General features: G+C 39.7%; 3 protein-coding genes across 3 annotated transcripts; 2 read left to right on the plus strand and 1 right to left on the minus strand.

The window, feature by feature from the left end:
- The first annotated feature begins 1,179 nt into the window (after positions 1–1,179).
- On the plus strand, positions 1,180–6,778 carry LOC140785044 (uncharacterized). The gene is made up of 7 exons (XM_073132742.1): positions 1,180–2,826; positions 4,014–4,104; positions 4,202–4,359; positions 4,446–4,497; positions 4,682–4,764; positions 4,851–4,944; positions 5,762–6,778. The coding sequence occupies exons 1-7, from the start codon at positions 1,417–1,419 to the stop codon at positions 6,307–6,309; spliced, it is 2,436 nt and encodes an 811-aa protein (XP_072988843.1). The 5' UTR covers positions 1,180–1,416; the 3' UTR covers positions 6,310–6,778.
- Positions 6,779–7,874: 1,096 nt separating this feature from the next.
- Positions 7,875–10,313, plus strand: LOC140785253 (protochlorophyllide reductase-like). The gene is made up of 5 exons (XM_073133053.1): positions 7,875–8,020; positions 8,103–8,204; positions 8,752–9,274; positions 9,443–9,801; positions 10,030–10,313. The coding sequence occupies exons 1-5, from the start codon at positions 7,970–7,972 to the stop codon at positions 10,183–10,185; spliced, it is 1,191 nt and encodes a 396-aa protein (XP_072989154.1). The 5' UTR covers positions 7,875–7,969; the 3' UTR covers positions 10,186–10,313.
- Positions 10,314–10,926: 613 nt separating this feature from the next.
- On the minus strand, positions 10,927–23,057 carry LOC140784305 (RNA polymerase II C-terminal domain phosphatase-like 1). The gene is made up of 17 exons (XM_073131619.1): positions 22,248–23,057; positions 20,849–21,325; positions 20,242–20,452; positions 19,957–20,114; positions 19,786–19,856; positions 19,596–19,701; positions 19,435–19,518; positions 18,685–19,254; positions 18,536–18,599; positions 17,843–17,976; positions 17,707–17,760; positions 16,649–16,745; positions 15,819–16,018; positions 15,628–15,714; positions 15,083–15,148; positions 14,465–14,538; positions 10,927–11,810 (listed from the first exon to the last, which is right to left on the minus strand). Exons 1-17 carry the CDS (start codon positions 22,503–22,505, stop codon positions 11,702–11,704), a joined length of 2,820 nt encoding a protein of 939 aa, XP_072987720.1. The 5' UTR covers positions 22,506–23,057; the 3' UTR covers positions 10,927–11,701.
- Positions 23,058–24,112: the final 1,055 nt, after the last annotated feature.

A 24,112-nucleotide genomic window follows, 5' to 3' on the forward strand; every position in this document is an offset into this window, starting at 1 on the left:
CCTTTCTCTTAGTCGCTTTCACATACTTACCATCTCCCTCCCCCCAACCTACAATACATCTCATCTTAGAATTACAATAACGGTTCCTTAAATGACTGACTTCCTTTTCATTTCTTTCTTCTAAATTAAGAGAGTGTTACGATAAATAAATAATTATTCGAAGATCTTGGTGTACTTATAACCCTTGGAATAATTGAATAGGTATGGCATTAATATTCTCTCAAATATATCAGTGGTAAGCTAATGGGCCGAGAGTGCCAGCCCAATGGGCTGTGCCAATCCGAGTATAACTAAGGCCATAAGGGTTTTAAGTTTTAACCATAATATAATAATAAAATAAAATAAGGCGATAAGTTCACCGTCCCTATCCATGAATCCACGCACCGCCTCCCTGATCTCAGATAGGTGGACGGTTGCAGTTCTTTTTGAAGATAAATTATTTTACATATCCACCCAAATAAGTTAAATCTAAATATTAGTTTTTAATTAAAAAAATTAACAAATAATTAACGGAAAAGAGAAATAAGCAAGGGCTTCTAGGTAAAGCCATTGCTGCAGGGCTTTGGAGGGTGGGAAAGAAGAAGACAGCGTTGGTGTGGGTGAGTGAGTGCCAACATCGATAGCACCGTTATTAATGTCTTAACGCAGCTCGGAGGAGAAGGGGGAGTAAGGTCACCTGGTGGTGGTGGCATCGCACGTATTGCTATTTATTTCCCTTGATAGGGACACGTGTTTTTGTTTTTACCTTTTTCAGCTTTTCTTTTCCCTGTACAGCAGTCATTAGTAGGTTCCTAGCCTTTTTGAATAATAACACTATTATACGCTTCCATTTTTTTTTTTAATCTATTCTTCTTAATTAGAGCTGCGTACTAGTACTAATACTAATACTAATACTAATACTAATACTAATACTAATACTAATACTAATGCTAATAGTAATTCTAATAGTGGCTGTAATTATTTGATGGAGAGAAGAATAGGAAGGGTTATTATTAGTGGTTAATAAGGTTGGATTAGTTGGTAATGGCACGTAGGACGGTTTCCCAACGGAAGACGGGGGGGGAGCGGCGGGGGAAGTAGTTAGTGTGGGATGGTGTACTGATGGTTTAATGCAGCAGTAATAACTCCCCCAAAAAAGAAGAGATAAAGACACCCCCAAAACACAAGCGCATCGATTTAGATGCCTGGATGGATCTACTACCCTACTACTACCACCGCTACAACGACAGCCTCCCCCCCCTCTCTCTCTCTCTCTCTCTCTCTCTCTCTCTCTCCTTCCCTCGGGCTTCGCTCCCCCTTCCCTTCCCTTTTCCCTCTCTCTCTCTGTCTATATTTTATCTCTCCTCTCTGCTTCGAGCCAAGCCGGTATAAATAACGGATCTCGTCTCTCTTCTCCTTAATGCTGGCGGAGGGGAAATGAGCAATTCGGAGGAGGTGGAGGAGGAGGAGGAGTTCTACGAGTCGTTGGATCGGATCCTCTCCTCGTCCTGCTCATCAACGTCGGCATCCGACGATGACGCCGCCGAACACGGCGGCCGACACCGCCGCCGATTCCCCACGGTGTCCTCGCTCGACGTGTGGATAGCCGAGCCGGAGCCCGTCGAGGAGCGCCGGCGGAGGCTCCTCCGGCGGCTCGGGCTGGCCGGAGACGGAGCCCTAGGTCGACTCGGGTCGGCTGCTCTGGACGGGGAGGTCTTGGCCTCCGGCGGCGGCGGCGCCGCCGTCGTACGGTCTAGATCCGACGGCTCCGTGGACCCCAATCTTGTAAATAGACCTAATATACAGCAGCAACACAGACACCAGAAATCGGTGCATTTTCCAATCTCCGCCAAGCCTCCCCTCGTCGGGCGGTCGCGGCCGCTCTCGGCCGGCAATCTCGAGGTCGAGAAGGTCTCCGATGGAGAGAGCGGCGACGAAGACCCTAGGTGTTTGATCAAGAACCTCGACAACGGTAGTGAGTTCGTGGTGAAGGAGTTTAGGGAAGACGGGATGTGGAAGAAGCTGCGGGAGGTCGGGACGGGGCGGCAGCTCACGATGGAGGAGTTCGAGATGTGCGTCGGCCGGTCCCCAATCGTCCAGGAGCTCATGAGGCGGCAGAATGTAGAAGATTCCGGAAATGGCGGCAACTCCGGCGGCAGCAGTGGGCCGAGAACCGGTTCAGGGACTACCAATGGGATGAGGTCGAAGAAGAGAGGGAGCTGGCTTCGCAGCATCAAGAATGTCGCCGGTGCCGTCGTGGCACGAGAAAGGCGGAGTAGCGATGAGAGGGACACGTCGTCGGAGAAGGGTGGGAGAAGGTCGAGCTCCGCTACGGATGACAGCCAGGACGGTTTTCCGCATTCGCTCCACCAAGGGCCGGAGCGGGCTAAAGTGCGGCAGTATGGGAAGTCCCATAAGGAGCTCTCGGGATTGTACATGAGCCAGGAGATACAAGCTCACAGTGGATCCATATGGAGCATTAAGTTTAGCTTGGATGGACAGTACTTGGCGAGCGCCGGGGAGGACTGCGTTATCCATGTTTGGGAGGTCTTGAAATTTGAGAGGAAGGGAGAGTTCTTGATGGAGAAGGCACCAGAGGAGACTGTGAGTTGCAATCCGTTTGTTATCGCCGTTTGTAATGGGTCGCCGGAGCCGGTGGGGTTGACTGGTATTGAGGGAAATCATTGGGAGAGAAAGAGAAGGGCAAAGGTTCCCGGAAGCAGGAAGTCTGTGAGCTCGGACCATTTGATGGTACCAGAGCATGTATTTGCTCTGTCAGAGAAGCCTGTCTGCTCTTTTAGAGGGCATGTGGATGATGTCCTTGACCTCTCTTGGTCCAAATCACAGGTAATTATGCTACTATAACTTTTCTCTGCATTTATACATAGAGGCAATGTTGGTTTTCTACTTGGAAGTCACGAGATATGCATTGTTCATTTTGATTTTTGAACACAATAAATAAATTTTGATGACAGAACTGTAAGGTACAATTATTAAGAACTTGGAATTCTTCAACATCCGATCTTCTCAATTTGCTAGGCAGTAAATTTGCAAGGAACCAATTGATTGATTTTACATGTGAACTGCAGAATAGGAATTTATTTGTTTTTTCAAATTACTGCTTGGATAGCAGCTCTGTTAGGTGGACAATGCTTGGTCTTTAAGGCGTCTAGGATATGTAGAATATACTTCTATTTATTGTATTTCCCAGGAAGAGCAAAATTTGAGTTTTGAATATTTCTTGGAATACATGTATAAATTTGTCATGTGGCTTCTGTTGTAACCCGCTTAATTTAAAGTCCTCTTCCAAGGTGCCAGGTCAAATTACTTTATGACCCCTACCATTTTTCCTGGTCACTCCTTGTGGACTATCTCCATTTACTTGCTACATTCTTGTTTCTCTTCAATGCCCAATATTTTCTTTGTTATGTAGCCAATTGATGAAGATGCAAGATGGATGTGTTTATGTTCTGCATCTGATTGTAGAGTTTGTCTTCATGGACGATTCCCTCCTAATAAGGGTTTGCATCACATAATTTTTCCCTTTTTTATGGATAAAAATGTAACCTGAAACGTTTGAAATAAACTTTCAGACTCCTTGTGGAAGAGGAGACTGAAGAGTTAAAAGTAGACCGGTTAATGGAAAATTTGTTAGTTTGGTTTCTTACTTTCTTTCTTCCAAAATGATGTTTGAATTACCTGGTATTTAGTCATAGGTCTAAATCAATTTTCAGTCAAGAGTCTGTTTAGAACTGTTTACAATTATTCTGGGGATTTATTTTTTCTTTAATTTTTTAACAACATATTACTTTTCACTACATGTCTTACTAGTCCCTTTAGATTCAGAAATTCTTGTGACTGGGAAATCTTAAATGTCTTGCATCTTATCTTTATGATAGAATTATATACTGCTTTAGTGTATATGAGGAGGTGAATGTTTTAAGATAACTATGTATAGTTGGTTCAGGATTTCTTTTTCATATTATCAGTACTATGTTTGCATTTATGAATTATTGAACATGTCTGAATTGCAGTACCTACTTTCCTCTTCAATGGATAAAACCGTCAGATTATGGCACATGTCTAGTAAATCCTGTTTGAAAATATTCTCCCATAGTGACTTTGGTAAGTTTAAGATTGCTTTCATTGTCTATTTTTCAGTGCTCTCTTTCCTTTCACCATTTTGTTTATCCTTACAACAAATTATGATCCTATGCTTCAGTGACTTGCATCCAATTCAATCCTGTTGATGATAGATACTTCATTAGTGGGTCCCTAGATGAAAAGGTCCGTATCTGGAGTATACCAGACCGGCAAGTCGTTGATTGGAATGATCTGCATGAAATGGTCACAGCTGCTTGCTATGCCCCAGATGGACAGGTTACTTCTGCTTTTCTGAAACACTACTCATTCTGAAAAAAGAATCCTAAGTTTTTTCTTAATGCTTACTCTGTTGTCTTCTGAAGAGTGCCCTAGTTGGCTCACACAAGGGGAGTTGCCAGTTGTATGACACATCAGGTATTAACTGTTCTGTCTCTGCCTATCGGTTTGTGTTTTATTTGTATATGCATGTGTGAGCTTTGGAGAATGAGTGGGTTGCATGTGTGCACAAACTCCAACTCTGAACCTAATTTTCTTCCTTACTGCTGTTCATTTTTCTTTGATCTGCCTGTATGTTCATGCTTTGTGCTGATGCATCTAGATAATAAGCTTCTTCAAAAAAGTCAAATCGACTTGGAGAACAAGAGGAGAAAGTCCAGTCATAAGAAAATCACTGGATTTCAGGTACTCATTGTTTAGAAGATGTTATACCAGTCTACTGTATCTTGAGACATTTTATGTTCAGAGTTCTCTAATAGTTACTTGAACAGTTTGCCCCAAGAAATTCCTCAAAGGTGCTTATTACATCTGCCGATTCACGAATCCGGGTCATTGACGGTGTTGAACTGGTTCACAAATTTCAAGGTATAAGCTTTTGTTATTAACTGAGATACAAAGAGGGTTTAACCCTGACTGTACATTTTCTGTCTGTCTTTAATATTTATGCCAGGGAAGACTATTCAGTTTCGCAGAATACAGCAACCTGACTGACAGCCTTCATGTTATCACCCAAGCTGCTGGGTATTCATATGAATTAGAAGTATTAACATGTTTGTTTAAGTTAATATTAGCAAATTTTTTTGATATATCCATACTGAAGTAAAAGGTGTTTTTTTTATCCTGATGGATATAATTGTGTTGTGAGTGATTTTTTTTTTTTTTTGACAGTACATATTTGTTTCCTTCATATTCGTGGCCCCTCTTAGCCCTTCGCTAATGCCCTCGTAGTAATGTAGTTTCAAAAGCAGTGTAAATGCTCATTGAGTTCTTGGCTTTATACATTTTTCCTAGACCTGCTATCACTGTGCAAAAGATGCTCTGGTTTTTATCGCTCAAGTGTTTCATCAAAATTATGAGAAATTAGATGTATGTGATGTATGCATCTATCTGCCTGTGCTTAATCTCCAGAATGATTTTCCAAATAAATATTGCTCTAATATATAGGTATTTTCTAAATGCTATGTTCTTTTCCATTCAAGCATCCTCAGTATCTTTATGCCTTGATTATGGTTAGTGCTGGGGCTTGTGAGTATTATTTTAGTTGCATCCTGTCACATCTATGGATCCTTAACTTAGACATAGTAAATTTGAGATAGTGTTGGAAAGATGTATCTACTATGGAAGTTTGGAGGAATATCTCTGCGCCATTATGTTCTGGAACTGAGTAATTGCTCTCTTTCAGGGTTTCGCAATACCAACAGCCAAATTTCAGCTGGCTTAACTGCAAATGGGAGGTATGTGGTCTGTGCGAGTGAAGATTCTCATGTATACGTCTGGAGATATGATGATGATTCACGGCCAAGCAAAAGCAAGGGTGTTGTCATCACACGGTCTTATGAGCACTTCCACTGCCGAGATGTGACTGTGGCTGTTCCTTGGCAATCTGCTAGCACTGGAATGGCATTGGAAATGAACTCCAGCAAACAAAATGGGTTGGGTGGAGAATCCAAGGACAATCCTCTTTCATCTTTACCTGCTTACAAGTCTAGCAAACTGCAATGTAGTGTCCGAAACGCCAACTCGAATCATTACGGTGATAGGGTGTCTGCAACCTGGCCTGAAGAACTCATGGCAGCCAACAAATGGAGCCCTAATTCTGATGTTGATCTTATTGTTAAAGGAGGTTTGCCTGCACAAAGCAGGTCAGCTTGGGGGCTAGTAATTGTCACCGCAGGTCGTGGCGGTGAAATCAGAACGTTTCAGAATTTAGGATTTCCTGTTCGAGTATAAAGCCCTCTGAATTTAGGATTTCCTGTTCGAGTATAAAGCCCTCTGGTCGGTGGAGAAGAAAATGTCAGAATCTCCAAATCTACCATGGACTCTGCTTTGTGTATCTTATGTTGCGGTGTTCGCAGAGGTTCCATTGCTCCCATGCACATTTGCTTGGATTTGCTGCTTCCATGCGCATTTGCTTGGTATATTTAAGGAAACCATCCAGCCAAGGCACCAGAACCGTTCTTCGTCTCCGGCATGCCACGGCTTTGTTTACCCTACTGTACATGAAAGTTCAAAACCTAAAATTTATGATGCTACTACTGGCTGCTTAGGTTAGGGTTCAGCATATTTTTTTTCCGCTCAATGTTGCTGATGGGGGAGTATAACTGTGTTTGCACCCTCATGTTGTTTTACTATAATTTTTCTTTTTTGTAAGAAGAAAATTACAAATTTACAACAACAACAACAAAAAAAGTTCAAATCAGGGTGCAGAAAATTCTTTTCATAGTTGAAATGTTATTAGGTAACTCTTCACACTTGAAAGCTTAATCTAGTCGTAAGCAGCATATCGGATGACACTCTATGACAGCCTTCCTCCTAGCCGTACAAGAGTGGATAGAAAGGAATACTCTGTTATACTTAATTCGGTACTGTAGCAATAATGTTACTTCAACCTAACATCAGAATTTTTAACTCATTTTATAGGAAATGCATCCTTCTCCAACAGTGAAAATTCAGGGTTTGAACCACAATTTCTCTTAAATGGAAGGTGGTTTCTGCAAATCATATGTGATAATTAAGAGTTGGGCTAAATATTTACTTTTTCTTTCCTCCCAAAGTTTCCTAAACTTTTGATTAAGTTGTAAATGTTAATTTTTTCGTTCAAAGTGAAAACATTGTCAGTGTCTTGTATCTTAGATAATGTTACCTATTTAAATAGAACTCATTTGATTCTTTTGAACCTTCTCTTTTGTATCACAAAGCCACTATCAAATTTCTATAAGAAATCATATACATTTAACAGAAGTATAATTACTTTAAGTTATTTTTCCATCTCTTTTAACGATATTTTAAGTTACTGTTCAGGTAACAGTTCAATGGGCACAGTCATGTTAAATAAATAAAAAATTAAGGAGCGAAAAAATAATTTTTGTTCAAAGTATCAGGGTTAAAAATATATTTAACTCTTAAAAAGTATACAACTATATACAGAAAACAATGTCAGAAAAGAAAAAAAAAAAAAAAAAAAAAAAGCCCATAAGACAAAGAGACCCATAAGAAGGCCATACCACTATACCAGGAATTTATCAGAACTCCCATAAACCCACTTATTATTCTTGGGATAAGATGTTCGGATACCACTATCGAGCCTCTTGTTATCCCCCCAAATCAAAAACCCAAAAAGAAGTCACTAAACCCCCCTGTCGTGCCACTGGATGGATCCAGAAAGAAGCAAAAAAGAACAAGAAAAAATATCGCCAGGGGAGGAATCCAAACCGCGAGCTCCCATTGGAGGATTCCGTGCCACCGTGGCGCCTCGTGGTCCGGCTTCTATCACCTTATCCTATTCCGACGCGGCCTTTATAAGTTATCCCACTCCTCTTATCCCTCCTTCCTAAACCCAAAAGCTCTCACCTATTCGCCATCACCCCTTAAGCTATCTATCCTTCCCTCCATGGCTCTCCAGGCTTCCTTCTTCCCTTCGGCTCTCTCGGTTCACAAGGAGGTGAGCTTTGGACGTGGGTTTCCATTTGCACTTCGCACTGTTCGATGGAATTCTAGTAGTAATATATGAACTTCTCGTGTAGGCGAAGGCAAATGGAGGTGTAAAGGATTCAGCTTTCTTGGGTGTTTCTTTCTCTGAGCATGTGAAGTCCGACTTCAGCTCTTCAATTCTTAAGAGTAGCAAGGTTTGGTCTTTAGCTTTGTAGTTTTATAGTAGTTGGTTATTTATAGAGTAAAGGATATGCCAAAGGAATGCTAATTGGAACTTTGACCAGATTAAATTCGTCTATCAATGATGTCAAAATAATTCACTTTGGAGGAACTTAGATCTTGAGTCTAAGTTTGCAGATTGAAACAATCAGAGGCCATCATAACTTACCTATTTTTCGATATTAAAGTGTCTAATTAGCCACCTGTGTGTGGTGAAAATTCTGAATCAAAGTGATTTGAGACTATTTGGTGTCTCAAGTTGCCTAATACAAGCACATTTTCAGGGAAATTTGCCAAGTTGATGTAGGATTGTTAAAGCTCATGAGCAATTGGCTAATGTCACTTAACAATCTTATGCAGCAGTGCTACTTATTCGGTAGATATTAAATTTCTTTCATGAATTTTTCCTCCTCCAGTCAGTAGTACTACAGATGTGATGGCAATGAAATTTTCTTCCTTCAATTGGTTAGTGAAGTTATCTTCCTTCATTCGTTTCTCTATCAAATTGCTATTTACTTGCAGCGGGTAAACATCTCGGTTGGAGTGAGAGCTCAAACAGCAGTGACAACCCCAGGCGTCAACCGGGCCACCCCAGAGGGCAAGAAGACACTAAGGAAGGGCAATGCAATCATAACCGGAGCCTCCTCTGGTCTCGGCCTTGCCACCGCCAAGGCCCTCGCCGAGACTGGCAAGTGGAACGTGATCATGGCGTGCCGCGACTTCCTCAAGGGGGAGAGGGCGGCCAAGGCCGCCGGCATGGACAAGGGCAGCTACACCGTCATGCACCTTGACCTCGCGTCTTTGGACAGCGTCCGCCAGTTTGTCAGGAACTTCAAACAATCAGAAATGCCGCTTGACGTGCTGGTTTGCAATGCAGCCGTGTACTTCCCTACCGCCAAGGAGCCTACATACACCGCTGATGGATTCGAGATGAGCGTCGGGGTCAACCACCTTGGCCACTTCCTCCTCGCCCGTGAGCTCCTCGAGGACTTGAAGACCTCCGACTACCCCTCGAAACGTCTCATCATTGTTGGCTCCATTACAGGTAACGATATGTTAGAGTATAAAATCTACCGTTCTCTACAAGCTATCTATTGGAGCATACAAGTCTCGAACTTAGATCATGCTAGACCTATATGTGGATTAAATATAAAACATTCTTATCTTTCTATATCAGTTTAAGCTTTGAGAGTAATACTTTTGGCTTGGTCAGGCAATACAAACACATTGGCCGGGAATGTACCACCGAAAGCAAACCTTGGAGACCTGCGGGGTCTTGCAGGCGGTCTAAATGGACTAAACGGATCAAACATGATCGACGGCGGGGAATTTGACGGAGCCAAGGCTTACAAGGACAGCAAGGTGTGCAACATGCTAACCATGCAAGAGTTCCACAGGAGATTCCATGAGGAGACCGGAGTCACATTTGCTTCACTCTACCCTGGCTGCATTGCCACAACTGGCCTCTTCAGAGAGCACATCCCTTTGTTTAGGCTCCTCTTCCCTCCATTCCAGAAATACATCACTAAAGGCTTCGTCTCCGAAGACGAAGCCGGCAAGAGACTTGCACAGGTATACTTCTTTATCTGATGCTGATATTTACTAGCACACTTGCTCTAAAGAGGAATTAGACTCAGGAAATGAAATTCTACGGCACTAATGCCCTGTCACTTTGTCACTGATACTTTCCACTTTAAAGTGGCTTGGTGGTTTCTGTAGTCCTTTATGATCTGTAAATTTTTCTTTCCCTTAGTTATGGCCTTCTAGGGAGTTGACTGAGTTCTTCTTTTGTGGATTCAGGTAGTGAGTGATCCAAGCTTGACAAAGTCAGGAGTATATTGGAGCTGGAATAACAACTCTGCATCATTTGAGAACCAGCTGTCTGAGGAGGCCAGTGATCCAGAGAAAGCTAAGAAGGTGTGGGAGCTCAGTGAGAAGTTGGTTGGCTTGGCTTAATCCAATCCAATCTTTTTTAGTGCTGCCGGAGGCTACTGTAACAATACTATGATGTTTCTTTCAACTTGATTTCTTTGTAAAATTTTGAGTGCTTCAGATAATAAGAGACTGTAGGCATCCATTGCTTAGCCATGGATTTCCGTACTCTTAGAAAGGCAAGGATTGTCGTGCAAAATCACAACAAAAGCATCAGATATATTGGGAGCAGAAGTGAACTGGATAAACTGCAAGCTAGTGTTCAAATTTTCTCAAATTAGTGTAAATTTGCAAGAATGGATGGCTTAAACCTGCATATGCAAACATATGTTCTGTTGCTTATTGAAGAATTGATAGCAAATGCACCGCAGGATTATAAGTTATAACCTAGTAAGTTCTGGAAGTTGGCAGAAGAGGATGTTGTGGCAAATCCAGAGCACCCTGTAAAAGAGTTGGGATAGAACACTCGAATGATATGAATAACCCTAAGCAGCTTTAATGTCACAAACTTGGAAGACTGATCACTAAATTGAGAAATGTGATCATCATCAAAGGAACAAAATAAATACAAAGTCATGTCATATCCTGTCCTTGTGCACGAAGCTCTCCTACCAGCACAGGGTCTGCTAGTATTACAAAATTTATATTGGATCTATGACTCTTAAAGGGCCTAAAATATCTTCATTTGCAAGATAATATATTGTCATTATGTGCCAAACACTCCGCAAATGACAAACCAGTTTCACATCACAAAATACTAGGCAATTGATGGAAACTCATCTCACAACACATTCATTACAGTAAATGAGAATGACAAAGCAAAGGATCCTAAAAGAATTACAAACATCTCTTAAATGGAATCCACCCCTAATAAGTTAAAGCACATTCTTTCTTGTATGATCTTTTGTCACACATCTTTAAAGCTGAAACCAGCAAAAATTTACAATCAGGTCCCGGTTGCCGTCGGCAAAATTGGCAAGCCTTGAATTCCAACAGATTGATGAAGTCACCGCATTCAACTAAACTGGTCAGACTGTCAGCCGAAGGTAATCTTTACAAGCAAAGTACTCCAGACCAACATGCAATTCACTTCCCACCACATCCTGACAACTAGTGTTGGGGGCACAAACTTTATGCCAAACCATGGAATATGATGTGCAAACTTCAATGTTCCTTAATTGCATTTGTGGCTATAAAACCTTGTAAACGAAAGAGAATTCCCTGTTAAGCAATACCAAAACAGTTCGACTGTTTTTTTCCCCTTCACAGAATCAGTGGACATAACATGATATTGGAGACTGAACCCACGATGGTTACGGAATATGCGCAACCACCATGTTTCCAACAGAGTAGAGTTATAACATCCTGATCCAAGATTTGATTCTGATGAGTGGTACAACTTTTCATTGGCAGCTTTAGGAAAGCTTTGTCTTGGGTTGCAAATGAGGCCCCTCCTTAAGTTGCCTCTGAAGTGCTTGACAGGTCTGATCTTAGTAACAAGCAATCAGAATATCAGCAAGAAAAAGTATGGTAGAGAACATCAAGGAACTGAAGTTTCATTCTTAGAATATCCGCCAGATGAAGGAATTCTCTGCAATGTCCGTGAAAATTCAGGCTTTAAGCGCTTATTAGGAGTAGCTGGAAGTGACCTGAAAAGGATGGTAAATGTCAAGCATATTAAGAGGCTGTGTATGGCAGGCTTTGGATAGAGTTGACAGAAAAAAAAAAAAAAACCCAATAACACACTCGCCACAGGTAATGAAAATCTAGTAGCAATTAACAATGATAGAATGGAGGCTGCGGAGCTTTTGGAGACCTTGAAGCTTCCTAGTTCTCTTACTCGAAAAAGGTTTTGGAACTTGAAAAGTAAGTTCCACTGATTTAGAGAAGTATATATCACGACAGTAAGATAACAAAGTTTGACATTAAGAACTATATTCAAATTGGACGCACAAATTAACTAATAGTCGAACTGAACATAAGTATATAAATGAGCATAATAGACGATTCTATGAAGTCCCAGCCCTGGCAGACAGCTCTGTTAGGGTTTCACCTTCTCCCCTCTCTTGAGTTGAGGGTTCTTCTCGCCACCACCGCCAGTGGCCCTGTCTCCTCTCTAGGAGGTTTCTTCCCCTTCTACTCATCTCCTTCTCTCTCCCTTCCCTCCTATCTCTTCCTTCCAGACAGCCATCCTCACCTCACTGTCCTCATCTATTGAATCTGTCTTGCCGCCGCCTCTCTGCCGTGTCCGAGCTTCGCTGTCACTCTCTTATCAGTTTTGAGCTTCACTCTCGGTCCCTTGGACCTTCCTCCTCCAAGCTCACCCTCCATCCCCTTGCCGCCACCCCCTTGCTGCTCCCCGTTGAATATGTACCTGTCTGCGACCTCCCAACTCCCACCTTCCTAATCCAAACCTTGTCGCGGCTTCCTAATCTCCACCTCCATCATCTACGCCCAACCATCATCCCCCGTCAGATTCGTGCTGTGTTGCTACTCCCTCTTTGCCCCCTATTGGATCCTTGCTGTTTCACTGCTGGATTTGGGGCTTGGCCACTGCTCCATTGTCAAATCTGCCTGCCACCACATCCATTTTCTTTTCTTTTCTTTTCTTCTCTTTCTTGTTCTATGGTTGTTCGTAGGTTTGGGATTATCTTCAACAGTTGAATTGCGATGGAGCCGTTGGACAATGTTACACTCTGTTCTTGTGAATTCTCTAGGCTTATGCTTTGAGTTGTAGTTTGTTAGTGCCCTTGGGTTTATTACCTTATTTTCTCTGTGATGTTCACTGTTATAACCAAATATGAGGCTTGTGTTAAAAAGTCATTGGCCTATCTTTATGGAATGAATGAACTATGCCTAAGAATTGATTCTGCTAATTTCACAATTCATAAATAATAATAAAAAAAAGGGTGTCCTAGTGTATGTTCCTGCTTATGAGGAGTTTGGGGAAGGATTGTGTGTAGCCCTAGCTTCTGGTGCTAAGACTTAGGCTGTAATGTGCTCAGCCTAACAATAGGCCTATTTATAATGTTATCAAACAAAATGTTGATGGCAAGTTGTAAATGATGGGCTGATGGTGTACTTTGTTGGTTCCTTCTTGGCTTCTTGCTGTCATTTTCCTTCCTTGTATCCGAATATTTTAAAATGAAATTAATAATGTGAAATTATACTTCTAGTATGCCTATTAATAGAAGCCAAATTGAAAGAGACTATCACCTTTCATTTCTTATTGTGAAAAGATTGAGTTTGCTTGTTTGTTCTATAATCTATGTTAGGAAATCATGTTACAACGGCCAATTTCTTTTGATTTACATATTGAATTGCTTGTTATCTTACATAGTAGTTAATAATACACTACGTAATACTAGTTCTTTGTTACAAATGATAATTCTTTTAATAATTTAATTAAAGATATCCTTATATAAATAATCATACACAAATAATATAGAATATGTTATATTATATATATAATATAACATACATATATGAACGAAGTATCCTACGTGTATAGTATATCCTTATTTTTTAAGATTTGTCATATCGACATATGTGTATTGTATTTGTATCCCATATCCGTGCTTCATAGTTGTATGCCCCATGGATGGCCATACCGGCAGCGTACCGGCAGGTGACACGAGGGATGCCACATGGCACCCTTCTTAGTAGCTTCGCCGCGACCTCGTCATCGAGCTTGCTGTCACCGCGACCTCGTCGTCGAGCTTGCTGTCGCCGCTCATCACCCGAGTTTGCACCCCCGTCGGTGCCCTAACTCGAGGAAGGGAGAAAGAAAGGGAGGGAGAGAAAGAGAAGGGGTCGGCTTAAAACTTCAGTTGCAGATCCGACTTAGGGCACCCGATAGGGGTGAACTTAGCCGACGACGAACGGCGAGCAGCAACGACGACTGCGAAGGTGAGTAGTCCCTTACCTTTTTCCCTCCCTCTTACGACACGACCAGCAAGTGTGCGACACGTGTCGTGCCGTGCAATGCCGACCGGTGGTCAGCACAGTCCGTGCCTGTAGCATGACCATCGTTGGTATGCCCTATGTATGGAACCTCCAGTATACCCATTTCAGCGATCCTTTCAAATAAGATATCTGTATCAAATAGAGTAGTTCATTTGACCTTTTATTTCAATATGGATTTTGTTGATTACTTCGTTACATGTTTCCTATTTTCTGCATTCTGTAGCTTCATGCTTACAAGTTTCTAAATTTAAGACATCCTGTTCCAAAGGTAATTCACAAAATGTATCATGAAAATGAACTGATAATTTTCAGCAAAAAGTATATAGAAGATTCTCACCTTGGAGAACCTGAGCGTTTCTGAGTAAATTGACCAAGCATAGACTTCAAAGTTCCGAGGGCCTCGTCAGCAGCCTGTAGGATGATAAACTTTTGTACTAACTTTTAACTGTAATATAAAATATCAAAGAAATAAAATCATGCTTCTAACATACAGATATGGAAGCCATACATGTATGCAACCTCTTTAAATCTATGAGGAGAATAGTCAAATATAATATAGAATTAAGAATTATATTTTATTCTTACATCCTAAATTGTCGTTATTGACTAGAATGTGCATTCATCTTGTCTTAGTTATTCTCCTGAACTTACTGAAGGTTAGTTACGCAGCCAGGTCACGTCATACATGAGTGTTGCAAATTTTAAGATATATCATCTGATTTGCAAGAGGCAAGTTTACTTGTAAAGTTAGGTAAAGTTATAATCAAGATTCAATCTCCATGCATTTCTTTCTTTCTTGTATGATATTGTTTGAGGCTAATTTATCAGTCCTGGATCTGGGGTTCAGGAGGTAGTCAAAATCCTTCCTTATCCTTCTTAAGAATCCTCTCATACTGATTCCCATGTATCAACATGAAACATCTCCAAGTAAAACTACAGAGCAAGATGATTCTACCTGGAGCTTGGCTTCTTCCCAGGTTGTTCCAGCTCCTTTCCCCAAGATTTGTCCACCTATTTCAACCTGAAAAGTCCATAGGCAACCAAAAGATATGCTGAGATGAACTTTGAAAATACAAATAGAAGTATTCAATCTCTAAAGACGAAACTCAATTTGAGAATAGTGTAATACAATACTTTTGTTTACTTAGCTAGCAAACTCGGGATATATAATGATAGCAAAACATACACAATTAAATGAACTGAAAATCAGCTCAATGTAAGAAGCTGGGAAACTTCTTAACTTATGGTTTCTTTAAGAAACCAGAATCTAATAATTCCTGATAATAATAATGTGAAATCTTATGTTAATGACAGCAGTGAAACAATAAGAAAAAGGTTTACATGACAGTGTATTCTTTTCTTCTTATAATTCTTTCTCTTTTTTCTTTTTCTTTTTCTGCCTGTGACGAGTCAAGATATGACTCAAGGAACAGACAATATCCTATGATACCAGAAATATAGTACTAAAAAATGAATTCTCCAAAAGAGATAGACAGTAACCTGTGCATAAACTTCTTCTTTATTAACTGAGCCACCTGAAGGTGAAGGCTGAGCTTGAAAGACTAGGTTGAATCCCTCCATGATACACTGAAATAGAGATCCAGCAAAAGTCAGTTAATGTATATGTGCAGAGTGAACCACCCTGAGGACCCTAGAAGGCTACTACAAACAGAGAAAATGCGAGATCTCACTAGTTCTTTGAGGGCAGCAACAGAAGCCGTTGTTCTTGAACTGTTGGTTCTCTGATCCTCCTCTGAAGCACTTGCAATTGGCAAAATGTCATCCCTCATTCTCGCTGGATATCCAAAAGAATATGAATCACTGATAAAGCCATTTTCCTTCGGATAAGCAGGCTTATTCGGTTCGGACAATGCATTTGATAAATATTTATCTGCAATTAAAAGCTAAGCTTGTAAAAATTGCACAGGGCAATAGAATCAATTGTGTAGCTAAAATATGTAAACCAATATAGGAAAAGCCTGATATCTAATGACAGGAGCACATCCACATCCCAGTAACCCAGTCCACAAGCACTGTAGCTAGAAGACCTAAGTGAAATATTCACAAGAAACCACAGCTTAACTCTTACGTAAAAACTATACATGACAGGTTCTTCTAGTCACAAATCACCCCAAAAAAAGAAAATTAAAATGAGGAACATAATTAAAAAAATCAGATAACAGCAGCACTCTTCAGCAACTTAAATGCATGAAAAATGTAACCTAATGCCATGAGAAGTTCCAAAGAACCTACATTGCTTCTAGTGATCTTAATTACTTTTTCTTACATTTCAAATGCATTCCTTTTGTACCCATATTACCAAAGAATTTTGTAAACTAGTTAATCTTTGGCAGTCCATGTACCAATTGATGTGTCCAACTTTAAACTTTAAGCGAATATGTAAAATCATCCAAATTTATACATTTAACCTCTTCTGGACAGAACTGCCAATATATTATGAAGACTTCTCTGATAGCTACTATCAAGAAAATCGACATTTGAAAAAAGTAATAAATCATACTAGCCAAATTCCGAAGAGAGATCTCTGCAGCTTGATATTGGGCTTCTTTCCTTGTTCTACCAATTGCTTCACCGATTTTTTCTCCAACAAACCAAACCTGGAAAAAAAATAAAAGAAGGCATATGGCTGAGACTTCCAATAAAATGGTAACTTGTCTGCTGTTTCACAAGCAACAATTTGGATTTGTCTATGTGACTTGGTTCAAAAGACCTTTTACTTCCTACATCAAAATTAACTCCTAGTAGGTAAACAAGTTCATTGTTTCCTTTTGCTTAATCCTCCTAATATCCGATTCTGCATCCAATCATTTTGCAGATTTATAACATTACCTACTATATACTAATATTGTCCCTTGATGAATAAATCTTATGTAGTAAAGTTATCCATCTGAACTCTCCATGAGATGTTAGTAGGTGTTTTACAAGGTTGTGTGTTTATACTTGGCATCTTCTCTTGAAGTTCTTGCACAAGACATAACTTGATGGACAGACAAGTAAATGAGAGGCTATTCCTTAAAACCTCATTTAACCAGGGATAAATTGAATATTTAATATATACTGTTTTATTATTAAATACATGATAGTATGCATTGTTCATAAAATAAAAACAAGTAGCAAAACTGAGATTACGATGAAAGCTTAATATTCCCTGTAGTATATCCTCCATATAACAAAACTCAATATTCACAATAACAAACAATATAGTTAAGCTTTGTATTTGAGTCTAAATTGGAATGTCAAAATTGAGAAATTAACTGTCTTTGGAACTATGGTATGGTCCATATGAATATCTGATAAGGGGAGTACAATACACTATTCCCGAGGAAGTTCTTCTGGATCTTTTCATAAATCACTGGTACTAGAATAATGGTACCAACTCATATCATATTAAACGGGTCCTCAGGAGTGAACTAAAGGGTGGGGTTACTAAAGAAAAAAAATTGAAGTTAAACCCTTCACATAAAAACTGAAAAGAAAAACAACCTCCCTATATGCGTCACAATAACAGATATTATCGCAGCATGATATGTTCAACTATAATTAGACATTTCAACCTACCTCAATAGAGAACTGAAGTTCCGTAGTATCACATAGGGCTGTTCGAAATTCTACCTACAAGTAAACAAGTATAGCACACAGTATCAATAATCGAAGGAAAAGAACTATATTTATGAGGCTTAACCTTTGGAACTACCTTAGATCCACACTTCATGGCAATATCCTGCAAAACTCCCGGGGGAGTTTGTGGATGCGCTGCAACAGTTGGTTCCACTTCAATTTGAATACCCCTCTGGCTTGAAGACATCTGTCCTGTAGGCAGCTCCTCACCTTCAACATGTAAATGAAGCAGAACCAAATCAATTACATCAAGCAAGTCTATTATATTAAACAGCAATATGAGAATCCATCACAAATAACATCTAGGAGACAAATGTGCTCTTTAGCACGATGAAGTTTCTTTGTTGACAAAACTCATAAAATATAACTAGAGTCGATCAAAGGAAAATTCATGGCATTGTAGGCATTCCACTGAAATTCATGGGCTTCGACACAAGTGTAATAGTAGTAAAATAAGATGATGTATACAAAATAAAGGAAACAGCCTGTCTGCTTACAGGGTAAGAATACATAAAGTGCCCTTATTTATTCCTTCACTAATCCACAATCATCTTAACTTATACTTATGAATAGATTTAAAACCCAACCCTGCTACTCATATTTTATCTAGTTCACTTGTTTACAAACATCCATCTAGGCATCTATTCTAGGTGTATACGATGATATGACAGAGACCATCAGATAACATTTATCTATATCAAGAGAAGGTATGAAATTATGAATCATCAAGATCTTTAAAGGCCAGAAATAACCAAATCGATGAACATACCAGGGAACGGACTGTAGTTTGATGCTGCACGGTTTTGACGCAATCGATCATCACCATGATGCAACTGAATCAAACATTTTCTATTGATTAAGCAGCAGAGAAGTTGTCTTGAAAATCAACTAATAGCTTTCACTGAAGTCATCACTTACCTGTGCAGGAAATCTCTGGTTTTGATTTGGACCTCTATAAGAAGAAACAGTGTTCTCCGCACCGCGATAAAAAGATGAATGCTGCGGCCTTTTTTTATCATAACGTACAGTTTCCGGTTCTAAAGGAAATCCCTTAGGAGGCCTACTCAGGTTTCTTAGGTTCCTATCTTCTTCCAAAGGGAACCAATTTCCCTGTGGTTGCACAGGAGGAACTGGCACATGAAGAGGTGGCCTCACTGCAAAAGGAGGAGTAGGATCTCTTGTGTCTTGACCATGTTGCAGTATGAGAAGTCTCCTGCGTGTGTCTGGATCTAATTCTGATTCCGGAACCTCACCCTCTTCTCTAGCTGGAGAACCTTGCAAGGCAGGTTCTGGAAGGCCAGGTTGAGATACTGGCCTGCTAAATGTAACAGATTGAGGGCATTGATTATTAACTAAAGGCATCATGCCTTGTGTTGTCAGTGAAGCTGCAGCAGATAATGATGGCATAATGTGCTGGATAGAAGGCATAGACCTTGGCTCAAAGTTATTGCTTACTGGAGGAACAGCTTGAACATTAAAACTTGCTTCCTGAGAGAAGTTCGAGAATGAATGAGGATTTCATCATGCAAATGCTTGAAGAAGTTAAGAAATTGAAGTTATGATAACAATAGTTTTCTTAAGCATATATATATATATATATATATATATATATATATATATATATCTAGAAAAGGAGACTAAAGCATATCAACTAAAGCTAATGATGACCTTCAATCTCCTCTCAACCTCAGCATCTGCCATGCCATCAAAAGGGAGAGGGTCCTTATTTCCATTTGTTGTGGAAGTATCATCCTGAATTGAAAAAGGTTCAAAATTTAAACTAACACCAGGGGAATGAATGTAGAAGCACAGATTCTCTATAGATTTACCTCTGAAATCAAATAGTTGCCAACATCTGGAGCAGATGGCAGATAATTAATTTCATTTTCGTACAGAACTTCACTAATCCGTGGCAATAGGCCCTCATCAAAATCTCTGTCAGTAAAAGCCAGAATGTGTCATCTCAACAACATGTCAAGAATACAAGATAGAGTATATTGACAGAAGTCATGCCCTTACTTGAAAAATCCACCTCTAACATTGCATGCGACGTTTCTGGCAACACAAAGAACTGGGATAGTGTTGTTTGCCTAAGATAAGTTGGGAAATAAAACATTTCAGTAAATGTAAGATCAACTAAGATAAGCATGGGCCTCTGTAGTATTTGCAGTTTAGGATCAGAATACTTACCTCTGCTTGAGGAGCATAGTATGGGGCAAATGCAGGGACAACATGAACCCGAGGTTGATCTTTCTCATCCCAAACTTTCAGACGGTCATCAATAACTAGAGCCATCCTTGGATGGCAGATTCCATCTTGAAAGACATTAAGCAGTGACTTTCTTGAACCTATCAGCAACACATTTTATATTACGTAATAAGCCACACTGCAGGCAACTATAGAGTCCAGTACCAAAACTATATATCTGCGTATGCACAAAGTTACATTATTTCAAAGGATTTTTGCATTACATACCTGCTTTGACACATACTATTCGGTCTAGAAGTTGCGAGGAGTTAATCAAGCTTGAATCTGGATCAAGTAACCTCCACATTTCTAAAGCATAATCTCTCTCTGCCATTGTACAAACATAGACCTCAAAGCGTTTGCGACCTCTTGCAGTCAAGTAGCTTCGTAGATCCTCCCACGCAGGCCTTAAGCGTACAAGAACGCTAGTATCCCGAATCTACAAGCAAATAACTCAACGCCTTAATTTTCTTGCATATTCATAGTTGTCCAAGATAAACAGAGGCAACTAAAGTTCATCTAAGCAACTGGAAACCACTGATATTTCAAAGCAAGTAAGAACACACTCTAACACAATCAACAACCAGATATTAAGCACAATTTTACAAACTTTGGGAGTAAAAGCAGACAGAAAATAATATTCACTATATATTTCACTTGATCAAAAGATGAGACAATTGCCTGTGATCTAAGACAGCAAATGGGAAACAATATTAGATCACAGAGATTATACAGTCAGAAACAAAGTAGATTATAACTGCATGGAGGACCGCCAAAATAGAAAATAATATCTTCTCATGATGCAACCAATAAAGATAGGACTGGAAATACATACTGATGGATTTACTCGTGTCAAAATTATATTTTTCTCTTGTAGCCTTATAATTGGGCGGGTGATCAATTGATGACTATCAGATAAAGGCCGAACAACCTCAGATTGTACTTTAAACACCCTTCCATTTTCAACAACTTGATCATTTTCAGCATACTGCTTTAAAATAGATTTGTCATCCTGATACCGCTTGATCTCAGACAACATGCCGGTAACACGCTGTGGATCAGTCTCATTGCTTATTTTGCGCTGAAGGGCATCAATTCTGTCTTCAAATGAACGTGTGGTATTAGCAACAATTAGCGTCTCATCAAGATCAAAAACGATGCCGAGGCACCTAAGATTCAACATTGCGAGGCAAGAAATGTATAGTCCAACTGCAACTTTAAATCCCCAGAAACATGCATAGTTCATGAGGTTTCTACTCGAATTCATGGCCACCAAGTGCAATTCTTCCTCTCCTGATGGGATAACTGCAGTCTGCGAGCATGACAAAGTACAAAAATTTGAAGAAACCTAGCAATGTAAGCATTAGTAAAAATAAACCAAAAATAATAATTGTAAAGAACTTCCAACAATGTCATTCTATATGCATCTGGAGCATATAAAACACAATTATCGTAAGGCATGCTGTAATCAGAGATGACGGTCAAAATATGAACAACACTTAACCAGTTCATAAACTAAAAATTATTTATGTGGGATAATTTAGGAAAATCAATGAAAACCAGAGGATTCCGGATCAACATATAAATATCTGCATAAAACACAACAGGATAGTGAAAATTCTTCTACAACTAGGACTACCTAAAGAAAGTATTTTATTGTTTCTGCAATATTATAGCATAAAACTCATTATCTCAATGGACAATTAATGAATTGACAACAGCCTCGGATCGCACTAGGCAAGCATTTTCCCAACAATATTGGGACTACAAAGAGTTGGGAAACTTCTATAATCGGCTATCAACTTGAAGTCAACCTTACCTAAATTGATGCAGATATCCTAGACAAAATAAAATCAGACAACAAAAGAAAATTCAGGAAAACCTGATAAATATGCTAGTTGGCTTTTGTACAAACAGGTGCATGAGGCTATCATCACTTGAATGACCCTCAAACTGATAACCTAACTTCAATAAATTGTAATGAGAAAACTTGAATGTTTTAATGTATAGCCAATAGAAATATGTTTTGAACCCAGAGATATCGATTTTAACCAATATTAACAAGTCAGGTTAAGTGAATTTCACCAGAACAGTTCCGCATAGAAAAGCATGATTTCCAGTGAGTAAAAATAAGTGACATTTGAGCTGAGTCTACTCATTCTGGTAGGGTTCACTGTTTATAATCCGGCTGCTGTCATTAAAATTCTTATTTGTTTCCTTTTGAAGATTAATACCTTATTCTCTCTGAGGCAAGCTGCGTGCAATGCTAACAATGGCGACTCATCAGACAGCGACAACTTTGATTCCATTTTGAAGAGGACACCACGGGCGGCTATGCTGTGGAGGACCGCCAGCGGCGGACACCGGTCACTGGGAGGCGAGAAATTGGAGATCCGGATCTCCCTGACACATGTGTCTGAATTCGAGTTCTGAGGGTAAATTTCCACCTCCCCGATAGGGGAATTTCCATGATAAACAGTCGACTTGAACATATTAAGCCACACCCAGCTGAGATTTGGAGATCAAAACCAAAAGCCCCTTACTGGATCCAACAGATCTAGGCTTTATTGTTTCATAAACAGTTCTCAAAGCGATTAAGGCTTAAAAAGGTCCACCAAAAAAGGTCCTTTCCACATGAAAAATAGAAGAAATCCCACTCCGAATCTCAGCTTCCGTCTCAAAGACTAAGATCACAAATCCCTTTTCCGGATCAAAAGGGACCAAGATCTGTCCAGATTCTTCATCAGACATTCCATCAGACAGATCAGTGGCATAGATCCGGGTTTTAGAGAGGAAAGATCTGTTCTTACGAAGTCCAAAGGGAAAGTTTTTAATGTCTCCTTCCGTTCTTTTGGTGCCGGTAATGGCGTCTCGAGAGAGTTGGGGGTTTCTGCTCGAAATCGTTACGCGAGGCCTTCGAAGTTTCGGTTTTGACGAAAGTTTCTAGGGTTCTTGGCGAATTTTTGTGGTTCTTTAGCGGCTGCTCCCAGCGATTTGAGGGGGGCGGGGGAGGAAAGTTAGAAACCCTAGGTCGTCGATCTGATGATGTTGGAGTAGAAGATGGAAAGGGAAAGTTCTACACAATTCAACCCAACTTGCGGAATAACGATAATAATAATGACAATTAAAAAAAGTGGAGAGGGTGTGGATGGGGAAAAATATCTTCCCTTTTATTGTTCCTCTAGGCCAAGGAAAACAATTTGGGAGAGGCGACTTGTGAGTTGTGGACTTGTGGTGTCTCTCTATCTATATCAAAAATTGGCCATCTTTTGTTTTTATTGCCATCATAGATAGTTGGGTGGGGGCAAAGGCCCATGGTCATCGATCTCCATGTTAGACCTTTCATGAATGGTTGGAGGTTGAGGTTTAGAAGCTAGGGTTATGTAACGGATACATATCAATTATGGTCGATCTGTCAGATATGTATCAACGTATTGATTATAACTATCTGATCTGTATCAACTTATATTAATTATAAGTATTCAGCAACTGTAATCTCAGTCGATCAGTTCCTACGACTCTTATGTATTACTTTTGGATTGATTAAAGTCATCGACCGTGCAAAATTAATACATTGATGTGTATTTAATGACATGCATAGACTGACTTGGCAGCTCAGCTTTAACCAAATTTCCATTCAATTGAACTCATTTTCTTTAGAGAAGTGGATATTAATAAATTGTTATATTGTATATTTATGTTGAACGTTATATTTCGAAACACAAAAAATACATAATGTGATAAAGACTATCGATGTGTTGGTATGCATTAGATGAACCATGACAAAAAAATAAAATCTATGGGTCGGTCGTATTAGACTCATGCCCATCCAGCCTAGTTGTTTGAAATCTTTCATACTTTTGGAGCTTAGGCATAGTCTAAAGTAATCACATAAGAAATATGAAAGATTTAGGTCCAACCAACTTAGATCTATTTTTAGCCTAAAAATAATCACATAAGAAATTGACATATTTTGTTATGTAAAAACATTTCAATTTTCTACCAACTTTTATTATATAGTGTGTGTTTAATTGATAAGAATTGAAGAAAGGAAATTATGAAATTTTACTGTGATAAAAAATCATGACCTTTTTTTAAT

This window comes from Typha latifolia, chromosome 3, assembly GCF_019914945.1.
Source record: "Typha latifolia isolate L0001 chromosome 3, TyphaL0001v2, whole genome shotgun sequence".
Taxonomy (NCBI): Eukaryota; Viridiplantae; Streptophyta; class Magnoliopsida; order Poales; family Typhaceae; genus Typha; species Typha latifolia.